The sequence below is a fragment of the Eulemur rufifrons genome, chromosome 19 (genome assembly GCF_041146395.1).
Source record: "Eulemur rufifrons isolate Redbay chromosome 19, OSU_ERuf_1, whole genome shotgun sequence".
Lineage (NCBI taxonomy): Eukaryota > Metazoa > Chordata > Mammalia > Primates > Lemuridae > Eulemur > Eulemur rufifrons.
Window position 1 is genome coordinate 40,714,060 of NC_091001.1, and position 11,635 is coordinate 40,725,694.

General features: G+C 41.6%; 1 protein-coding gene across 1 annotated transcript in view; it reads left to right on the forward strand.

Annotated features, from left to right (window-relative positions):
* Positions 1-10,158, forward strand: part of LONRF2 (LON peptidase N-terminal domain and ring finger 2) — a 32,118-nt gene extending 21,960 nt beyond the window's left edge. Inside the window, exons 8-12 of the mRNA XM_069494839.1 lie at positions 531-652; positions 1,390-1,548; positions 4,487-4,649; positions 7,298-7,447; positions 9,964-10,158. Coding sequence (XP_069350940.1) covers positions 531-652; positions 1,390-1,548; positions 4,487-4,649; positions 7,298-7,447; positions 9,964-10,158 — 789 coding nt within the window. The remainder of the gene's footprint in view (positions 1-530; positions 653-1,389; positions 1,549-4,486; positions 4,650-7,297; positions 7,448-9,963) is intronic.
* The last annotated feature ends 1,477 nt before the right edge of the window (positions 10,159-11,635 follow it).

Sequence of the window (11,635 nt, forward strand, 5' to 3'; positions counted from 1 at the left end):
TTGGCAGGATGTGTGGGACTCCCTGAGACCTGGTGTGTTAGAAATATGTGGAGCCATTCCTAGCCCAGAAATCCGGCAAGTTACCAGAGAAACAGCTGAGTACTGAAGCCTGCCAGGCCTGGGGTCCTAGCTGTGCCACGGTGGCTTGGCACTGGGCCCTGAACCTTCTGAGACCCAGCTTGGTTAGTACAGTGCGGAGAACACCTGTACTGTAGTACTGTCTTAGGGACTAACCTTATTTCTATGAAGCACCTGCAGTGGTACCTGATGTATATCAGAATATTAGTGAAGAAGAGCTATTATCTGCTAATTTATATGCCTGCAGTAAAACAATGCAGAGTGTACATACCTACACTTCAGTTCTTCACTTTCCAGATGGATCGTTTCATATTTCTCTTCTCTCCCCACATACCCTACTCCACTTCCTCTTCCCTCGCTGTTGACCTCCTTGTTGACCTTCTGACTGGGAAGCTTTGTCCTTTAGAATTAATTACCATCTGGTAGCATTTGACTTTTTTTTGTTGTTGCAGTTGTTGGCAAGCAGAAATTTTAATATTACTGTTCTGGCTGAAGAATTAATATTTCGATACTTGTCAGATGAATTGTCTGATAGGAAGAGAATTTATGATGAAGAAATGACGGAGCTATCAAAGTAAGTGCTCATGATGTATGTACTTGGTCCTAAGTTCAGATTAAAGAAGAAAATCCTTGTTAACCTCAGGTTTACCTCAGATGATTTTGTGTGTGTATGGCAGAGAAATTTCTTGGTCTGTAAAGGGAAAAAATTCTAATTGCAAAATATTTATGGAAATATAATTGCAGGAAGTTATAAGAAATATTTTTAAATTGTGTTTTAACAAAATTATGTAGTTGCTTTTTGTTTCAAAATAAGCAATACTTATTCTCAGGATTGAAAAGGCAAAGTACATAGGATGAGAAGCAGTACCCAGGACTGCAACTCACAACAACTTGACACTTTTCCGTCTTTTAAAATGGTTAAAATTTTGTGGTTTAGTAGAGATCTTAGCACTCTTCCACTCTTTCATTTAAAACTCATAGCCTTTGACTACTATGTAGTTTTTGCTTTTATCAGAATTTTCTTTAGAGTTGTCAAAAGCTATAACTTTTCTAAGCAAAATAATATAATTCAGCACATTTTCTTTCATCAAATTAAAGATTTTGCAGGAAATCTGGATGAGCAGAGAATTTTCTCACACCGTGGCCCTTGGCTTTCTGTTCCCACTTTCAGGCCCACTGAGCCAGGCCTGAGGGTTTTGTTCTGTAGATGAGAGACCTGAGGTTGGCGAGCTTTTGCTATCTTAGTGACTAGTACTCCCGTCTGTCTCTAACAGCCGTGCATCTAAGTTAACATGTCCCCTTGCCCTACAGTCTGACCAGAGACGTCCCCATCTTTGTGTGTGCCATGGCCTTCCCCACCGTCCCATGTCCACTCCACGTCTTTGAGCCCCGCTATCGGCTTATGATAAGAAGATGCATGGAAACTGGCACCAAGCGCTTTGGCATGTGTTTATCTGCTGAGCACGCAGGGTAAGAATTACCAACATTCAAAGGGTCCTAATCAAGGGCATGATTTATCATTTTTCTTGAAGAACAGTATAGGGTGATGCTTGAAAATCTCCACTGGCTCCCATTACATACCAAAGTCTAAGTTCAAGACTTAGATGTGATCCTATCCTTTCTTTCTAGCCTCATCTAAGCCTTCCTTTCAAACTTCGTACTTGCTAGACCGCTGCCATATTACTTGTCCTTCTCTAATGACAGCTCACGCATCCATACCTCCATGCTCCCTCTGCCTACAATTATCTTCTAGCCCATCTATGTACAGACAAATCCAGTCCAGCCTTAAGTTCTAGAAAAATTGCAACACACCCCACAAAACATTACTCTGTCTCCACAGCCATAAAATCTCAGTCTCATAGAAACCCACTGCACTGGTTTTAACCTCATCCTTTGTCAAGGGAGAATGTTGCAAGTCAGCTGATAACTCCCCTCTATGAGCTGATTTGGGAACTGAAGACCCTTTCCATCCCTTAGGGCTTTGTCAGCCCTGCCCAGTCATGATGAGGTCACTACATCCAAATTCTAGTTAGTGGAAGAGGCACACATACCCTTAAAGGACTCTGGAGAAAAGGGGCCACCTGACTTCTGTTCACACCTGCTGCAAGGGAGGCTGGGAAATGTAGTCCACTCACATGCCCAGGAGAAATAGTAGAATGGATTTTTAGGACCACCGAGCAGTTTCCTCCATAAATACCTAGGGACAATTTTTTTTAAATACGTGTGGGACCTTTATGGAAAAAATTCTAAAACTTTATTGAAAGATATTGAAGAATACTTAAATAAGTGGAGAGAAATGCCATGTTCATGGATGTAAAAACTCAATGTCATAGAGATGCCACCTCTACCCGAATTTGTCTACAAATCCAAAGTAATTCCGTCAACACCCCGAGGGTTTTTTCATTGACTTGCTCAAGCTGATTTTAGAATCAGTGTGGAAAAGCAAAAGAACAAGACCGGATAGTTTTGAAGGAACTGGCTGAGCAATCAGGGAAACGTTCCTGTAATATCAGACTGACAAGGCATAGTATGTCAACCAATGAAACAGAATAATATGGAGATCAGAAACAGACCCACTCATATATGGGCTCCAAATTTATGTATAAGTTTGCAATAAAAGCCAAACTACTCAATAAAAGATGCCCATAAAATTAGTGGGCAGTCCAAATGGGGAAAAGAAATTTTTCTCTACCTTACACATTTACATTCCTAATGTGAAATGTGAAAAACAAAATACAATGATATTTCAGAGGAAATATGGGGGATTATCTTTATAATAGGAAGGGGGAAAGTTTTTTTTAATATACTAGATGCTGAGAGTACATAACAGAGAAGAGATAATAAATTAGAATATATTAAAATTTGATTCATCAAAAGGCAGCAAAAGCAATGGGGAAAAACAAGCCACTTCCGTGTTTAAAAAACAAGGCATTACACTTCTGCCGAGAATATAGAACACTGAAAAGAACATTATTCCCACCCAAACAACAAGAAAAAACAGATAAACTATAGAACATACCTACCTTGATCCCATCAGAGAGCAGAGGTTGCTCAGGGTAACCAAGAAAAGATGGGTCCCTCCAGAAAGAGTGGACAGAGCCAGGGAGGAGACGGACAAGTGTGTGGGAAGAATTCAGCCCATTAAAAAAAAATTGCTAATGACTTAGTGTGGGCCAGCATCAGAGAGTAGATCCCCTGGGAGCTGCAGATGCAGGGGGCGGGTGATGTACCCCCAGGTTCTTATCCTCAGACAAGAGGAGACACTCCTGGTGAGGCAGGAGATGCCCTGAACCAGGCAGACTTCAAGAAGCTGCCGTTTATTTGGAGGCTGTCTGCGGATAGCTGGGGCAACAAGTCTTCCTTGAAGGGGGACCTTCAGGGAGCCTCCAGATGTAGATGACATCACCCTGTGAGATAACCAGGGAGAGAAAGTTTTATTAACTATCCAGGGAGAGGTATCCAGCCAGGCCTGTAACTTGGGAATCCTCCTCTCTAGTTTAGGAGAGTGAGTTAGTGGAATTGTTCACCACCAGGACTTTGGACTCAGATTGGCTTAGGTCCCAATTTCAGCTCTAAATCTCATTGTGACTTAAGTAAGTTGTTTAATTCCACTAACCCTCCACATTTTTGTGAGGCTCGATTGAGTGCATATTATAAACTGTTTCGTATAGTACTTGGCACGTGGTAAGTGAGACTATGACCAGGATCTGGATGATAGTTAGAATCGGGAGAGCTTTGGCGTGAGAATACATGTAGCCAGGACACCACCCCAAGAGAGCAGAGGAGGTGTTGGTTCGTGCCAGGTCAGCAGGCTCATGGCTTAAGAGAGGCCAGACAGGAACCGCCCACTGGTTTAGCAATTCAGAGGGTGCTGTGACTTCTGTTGGAATCATTTTGATGGAACACTACGCTACGGAGGAGTGAAGGAGAGATAGGAGATGCGGGCAGTGGCTGTGGAACGCTTCCTATGGCACCGTGGTTAGGGCAGGCAGAGTTGGCCAGTGTCAGTGGAGATGAGGTGAAGACTTTGTGGGCAAGGAGCAGAGTCTGCGTGTGCCAGGCTGGCCAGGCAGTCCTCCTGCTCTCCTGACAATACCTGCCAAGAGGCCACATTTAAGATTCTGTCTCTTCCCAAATCTTGGGTCCTTTGCAAAACGCTGGCTTGTCTGAACTGCTGGGGCGCAGGTCCTCTCTCACCTGGAGCGCTGGCACTGCCGCCCCCACGCCCCAGTGCATTTGGTGTTTAACAGGAGCGGTCATCTGCAGGTGTCTCTTAGAGGTAATAATCTTGCTGGTCTGTTGGAGTGACACTGTTTTTTCCTTTTAAAACCCAAACTCTCATCCTGGGAAAAATGGAGACTTCCTGTATCTTTAAAATCATGGTTATTTCTCCCAACTGTCCTTTCAGGATTTCCGAGTATGGCTGCATGCTGGAGATTAAGGATGTCAGAACTTTCCCTGATGGAAGTTCAGTCGTAGATGCAATTGGCATTAGTCGGTTCCGAGTCCTAAGCCATCGGCACAGAGACGGCTATAACACGGCGGACATTGAGTATATTGAAGATCAGAAGGTGAGGCTTGTACTGGTGTGTTTTATACAGGCCAGTCCCTTTTTTCCCTCTGCATTGTGGAGAAACTTTGTCAGATTTTTATTGGCAATATTACTTGTTTCCTCCTTAATTCAGCACTTAAGTTATTTATTCTCTCAGTGGAGAGCATGAATTTTACCTGAGTTGGAGCTGGTAGAGAAATTGTCTCCTCCTAAAATTATGACTCTATGGCACTTAACGGAATGTATAAACCTGCACATTGCAAAATGGGCTTGTGAGTCATCGTTTGATGTTCCAGTCCAGTTCTAGCAAACTTTTTCTGTAACGGTCCAAATAATAAGCACTTAAGACTTTGCAGGACATGTGGTCTCTGTTACAGCTACTCAGCTCTGCCCTTGTAGTACAAAAGCAGCTGTAGACAATATGTAAATGGATACACATGACTGGTTTTCAATAAAATATTATTTACAAAAATGTGTTGAACAGGGTTTGACTCATGAGCGGTAAGGTGCCAATCCCTGTTCTCGATATTGGTTTTCATTCAGAACAGACAAAATATAAAACAACAGTGCTGAAAAATACTCTCCCAACTTAAATATAAAAGGCTTGAATCTCTTACCCCTTAAGAATTATTTATATGTCTAGTAGAAACATCAGGATGTATAATTTGACAAATTAGCAAATGTTTTGAAGAGATTCTCAGACTTCTACAAGGATGTCCAGAGTAGTCTTACTCATTAATAGCCAACAACTAGAAATGGCCCCAGTGCTCATCAACAGGTGAATCAGTAGCCATTCATACAATGGAATCCTACTTGGCAATAAAACAAAGTGAACTTCTAATGCACAGAACAACACGAATGAGTCTCATAGAGATTATGCTAAGTGAGAGAAGCTAGATACACACAAAACACAGTGTGTGACTCCATTTATATGCTCCCAGGAACAGGCAAAACTAGTCTCTGCTGATAGAAGTCAGAAAATGGCTGTAGGATGGCTCTGTAGTTGACTGCAAAGGGGCTCGAGGAGTCTTTCTAAGGTGATGGAAATATGGTCTATGTAGACCATTGCATATAGACCATATTTAGGGTGATGGTTAGACGTGTGTACAGTTAACAACTCTCTGAGCTAAACTAGTAAGATCTATACGTTTTTTGTTTTACAAATTATACTACAAGAAAAGAATTAAAAACATTTAGGAGGAAATCCTTGGACTTATTATATCCCTCTTTTAAATTCTTTGACATTGGGAAATATGGAAGTGAGAGTATGTAGCCATGATATCACACTAGGAGTCACTTTGGGGACAGCGGCATACCTCTGCGATTTGTGAGTGGAGTCACCCACAGAGCACCAGCTCTTCCTCCTCCAGCCGCTGTCGCTGGTCATCGCAGGCTCTGGGAGCACAGAGCCTTTCAGAGCAGAGATGCAGAGCAGGGAGTCACACTCCGAGGTCTGGACCGGAGAGCCGGGTTTCACCACTGTGGCTGAATGTGATAGTTGACAGGGTCCCTCTGCTGGATTGAGAATAAATCTGATGACAGGGTTTATTGACTATTGTTGTGGATGACAGCTTTTAATGGTGTTTGTATTTATTTTAAGATGAGGACTTAAATAGCTACAACATGAAATTATTTTATTTTTTTAAAGAAAATCCTCTACTACGTATAAATATTTGATTTGGTATAAACCAAATTGAGGATCGTTATATGCATTACAGTGTAATTCCTCAGGATCTCATAGTTTTCATAGGTACTGGAATTTTATAACCAGAAAAGACCTTCGTGAGTTATTCCCGTTTTACAGATGAGAGAACTATCCTGACTGAGGCCGTGGGATGGGCTCAGACCCACACATGAAAGTCAGTGGTGAAGGCAGCACAAACCTGGGTCTCCTGATCCCCAGTCCAGCGCACTTCCTGCTCTCCCAGGTGTTCCCAAGTAGGACTGAGGCATGGTTTAAGTGACAGACTTGACAGCCTGATAGGGACCAGAGGCCAAGCGTGGTAAATTTAAAGTGTTACAACGAACCACTAGCTGGGGCCCAGCAGCATAGACTCATGGAACGAATGCAGTGTTGCTCTGACGTGCCCTTTGGATAGTTTGGTGGTGTAGAATACAGTTGTTAAAATGTCGGACTTTTTACCGTGGTAGTTCTACCAAGGTTTCTAGGAAACCATCCTAAGGAAATAATACCTCCTCCCCTTGCCTAAAACTAGCATACAACTTTTGCATAAATAAATATTGTGCATATTTACTTAGTAAATAATACTACTGTGTTATTTTTAAAAATAAAATGTTCACATAAGATATATAAAAAATATATACTTAACCTATATATTTACTTAAACTATATATTTTTAATATACAAAAAGTTTATGTGAATGGTTAAGTAAATTGTGATATCTCAAATACATAATTGTTTGCAGCCATTGAAAATTATTCATAATAACATGAAATATGTGCTTATAGTGTTAAGAGAAAAATTAAGATGTAATAGATAGATCCCAGCTATGTAAAAAAAAGTGCAGATTTCTATATTGAGCATACATCATTTTTATGAAATGATAATGAATTATTGAAGTAACGAATGACACAAATTCACATACCAGATGTGTTTCATGTATAATCATGAATTGCTAAAATGCCCGTCCCTCTTTCCTTGATCAGGTGGAAGGTCCAGAATATGAAGAACTCACCAGACTTCACGATTCTGTTTATCAACAGTCTGTCTCCTGGTTTGCCTCTCTCCAGGATCACATGAAAGAGCAAATTTTAAGTCATTTTGGGTTAATGCCAGACAGGGAGCCTGAGCCTCAGGTACATTCTATTTTTGCTTTTATGATGCTATTATTTCCTGCTGAAGTGTGCTAAGCCACATAATTCCGATGGGAAATTTGGCAGTACGATGCTATATACTCCATTCTGATTGCTTATGAACCAATTCGTTCATTAGCAGCCCAAAGAAGCATCTAACATGGTAGCACATGCCTCCTGGAACAAAGCGATAAAGGCTTTCTAACAGTCCCCAAAGATGATTTCTCTTCTAGTGAAAATCAACTTATTCTGCTTGGGTATCAGCTTTTGTACTTTATTGCTTCTCTCACCAACATTGTGAGATTTAAATAGTAATATTATCGTATTGACATGGACACTACATATTTTGTACGTAACATTGCCTTGCACTTAATAAACAGATGTTGAATAAATGAATAGAAAATCCCATAATTCTTGTTACATTAGGAGCATCACCTTCTTGTCCTTTGTGGTCCCCTGCTGCCTGGTTGTCACGGGCTTTCTCTGGTCCTCCCTACGGAGTGCTTTTGGTGAAGCTGGTTCTTTAAGCAGTGAAAGGCTCTCAGGTTTGCGGAGCATTTCTAAGTGCAGTTGACTCTCCTCCACACGTGGGGGAGAGAGCCAGGCCAGGTGAGAGAGTATGTACAGCTCCTCCCCCTCTATGTGGGTGCACAGCTGTCTCAGAGGAAGGCAGGGAGTAGAACCAGCTCTCAGCAGGCTTTAGGGTAAGATGAAATGTCTCTCTGCATCCATTTTTATCTTCTTTTCCTGTCTCTTAAGGGCTTTTATCTTTTGTCTGAGTTCTGTCTTTTCCACACTCAGAGGAATGCTTTAAATGCCAAAAATTGCCAGTAAATCCTTCCTCACCTTCTCTTCTCTTAAGAGCCCTCTTTCCACGCTATCCCATAACTTAGTTTCAGAAAGCAGGATGATTAGACTAACTTGCATTAGGGCATCACCATTTTTTTTACTGGGGGTTTTTGCTTCTTAACCCCAATTAATCTCCAATTGGTAGATGTGTTAGCTTTCTATGACTGCTGCAACAAACATGGTGGCTTAAAACAACACAAATTTATTATCTCACAGTTCTGTAGGTCAGAAGTCCGAGACAGGTCTCCCCAGACTATGATCGAGGGGATAGCCTGGTGCACTCCCGGCTAGAGATTGTAGCGAAGAATGTTTCCTTGTATCTTCTAGCTTCTAAAGGCTTACGGCCTCCTTGGCTCCTGACTCCCTCCCTCCATTAAAGCCTGCGGTGTCACGTCTCTCTGACCATCTGTCACATCCCCCTCTGACCAGAGCCCAAGGGAGCCATGGCATCACAGTGGACTTGGCGGGATAATCTTCCCATCTCAAGGGCCTTAACTTAGTCATATCTTCAAAGTCCTGGTGCCATAAAAGGCACCGTGTTCACAAGGTTCAGGAATTAGGGTGTGGCCATGTTTGGCTGGACCATTTTCCTGCCAACCACAGAGGGATTTTTAGGTGTGCGGGAGATATTTTATGCGCAGACCTGCCCATTAAGGATGATACGCAGTATTTTCCCCTCTGTGTAAGAGGAGGAAGGGAAAGGAGAGTATGAGTCTGTATACAAGGCTGCCTTCTCTAACATCTGTGCCTTTCTGCCTCTGAAGGGCAGGTCAGTGTCTTCCCCACAGTGACTTGGGCCGCCCCCTGTGAGCTTTGGCTGCGGTCTCATTGCTAATCCTCCAGTATAATCTACTTCACCCTAAACTAAGGCAACTGCAGAGTACACCCTCCCTAGTTGCCAGTAGGTACCTTACATACCTTTGGGGTAGGAACAGAGGAGAATCCAAGACCCTTGGAAGCAAGAAGGCCTAGATACCATGGTCCCAGGAATATTGAGAATGAATTTATGATCAGCTTTTGCTTAGGGCTCAATCCAGATGTGCCTGTTTGATTATGTGAAATAAAGGCTGTTTAACACTGTACTAACTCTTATGTATATAATTCCTGATAAGTCCCACATATAGTAACATGTATACACATATGTTTTATACATAGACACATCTGCCACATTGACTTTATTATGACATTTGTTATGTCACTCAAACTTGTATACATAACTTTTAGTCTTTATGATATTATGCTAAGGTTATAGCTTGCTTAAGACTTAAAAAACAATAGCACAGAACATTGGAAAGTGAAGGTAAAAGTTATGGTCCTCTCTTCTGACTGGTGTATGCTCTTAACTGAAGACTCGAAAGAGCAGAAGCGACTGATTCATAGATTCTTCCCATGGAAGATGCTTTTCTTTGCACACTCTTGGCCTTTACTAGCATGGAAAGAAAAGCATCATCCACGGGGAATAATTTTGTGAGTTCACCCACTTTTAAATGTGTAATATAAAAGTAAAGTATGTATTTTGAGAGCTGAGTGAATTCTGAAGTAGCCCTTCTATTTTAGAAGGTGGCATTTAATTCTTGTTCTCACATCTGTGGGTTAAACAAAAGACTACATGGGGGAACTGGCCTGTATTTTAGGCATTAATCTTGTTTTCCTTTTCATTTCTTTTGCAGAGTAATCCCAGTGGTCCTGCCTGGTCCTGGTGGATCCTGGCAGTGTTACCACTGGAACGCAAGGCTCAGCTGGCTATACTCGGCATGACCTCGCTGAAAGAGCGTCTACTTGCCATTCGACGAATATTAGTCATCATCACACGTAAGATGAATAGTCGGCAAGAGCTGGCTAACACCAGGGAGAGAAATAATTGATTTTTTTCTCTCTGTCAAGGTCTCTGGAAGCCCTTGTACTTTTTATGAGTACCGGGCATGGACACATTCATTGCGCTTTGTAAAAGGCTTGTTGATGGGGTTACAAAGTGGAACACTTGCCAAGCATGGACTTCTACTCAAAAGATGTAAGTTTGTGTCTGTTGGAATCTGACCCTGTACAAGGTTAGCCTAAAGTTTGAATGGAGCCCGTGGTTGGAAAACAACCTAAGAACATCTCTTTGAAGCAGATGCCTCAGGAATATAGTTCACTGACAGCATGGGACACCGCAGGTGGTTTACATGTGGTTCAGGTTTCACAAAAAAAGGATTCCCTTCTCAGTCAGTATCTTGCTCTGCCAGATGGAAACAGCATGCTTCAGTGGCTAGACAGTATGGGGGAACCACATTTTTATCTGGAAGTGGATTTCTTAGAATATAGGCTGACCGAAAATGTGCTTAGGCTTTGTGTGTTGCTGTGAAGTTGTCTGTGAAATTGAAGAATCAAACCATTGTCCAGTGCAGGAGTCAGACTTAGTCCTTAGCCCAGAAGAAGTAGCTGCTCGATAGAACTGTTAAATGTCTACCATGTTGTAGCCCAGGTGTCGTATATTGCATGTTATAATCAAATGAATGTCAAAATATAAGAAAGTGTACCTTGGATTTAGAAAAACCTGGGAGGAGTGTTGTTAATTTGAGGATATATATATTTACACACACTCAGTAAACAAAAGTGAGCAAAAGTGAATTTATACATCAACTGCCAGACTAGAAAAAAAAAATTTCTTTGGGACCACGGTGTTTTATTACAAAAACAGAGTAAAAACTTGAAAAACAAAACGATCCTTTCTAATTTAATGAATAATTTATTTTTTATTATTTTCTGTGTGTGAGTTATATGCAACTTGAAAAATAGTTCTCGCAGCTCCCAAGGTGAAGAGATGTGTGAGGTATGTATGCTTCACGAGGCCCCAGGCTCAAAACTAGCGTGAGCTAAATACAACTCACACGACAGTTAATGTGTTAAAACTGTATACGCTTTGGGGTGTCAAACATACAACCACCAATTGCAAAGAACTCCTTAGAAGCATAACCTGGTCTGTGATTCAGTGGATATTAAGCATTTAGGAAACAGTCATCTTTTCTACCACGATTTGCATTGGAGATGAGGCCCATCAGGAGGTTTCAGTTTAGTAATCCGTCCACTGATACATGAAATTGTTCAAAGCGGCCATGCAATGGCAATCTGTCCATTCCAGGGAAATACACCAGAGTGTACAAGGAGAGAGAGGCTCGTATGGGATGTAAATATTCAGCAAGATTTTCTTTAATACCAACCTAAAATTATCTTTATTTTTTTGAAAGAAAGTTTTACAATGATCAGACTAGGTGTTGTCTGTCAAAGAACAATATATATATGTCTTCCAACCTCTAGTGCACGTTGGTTATACTGATTGGACTAACTGAACCTGAGGTACTC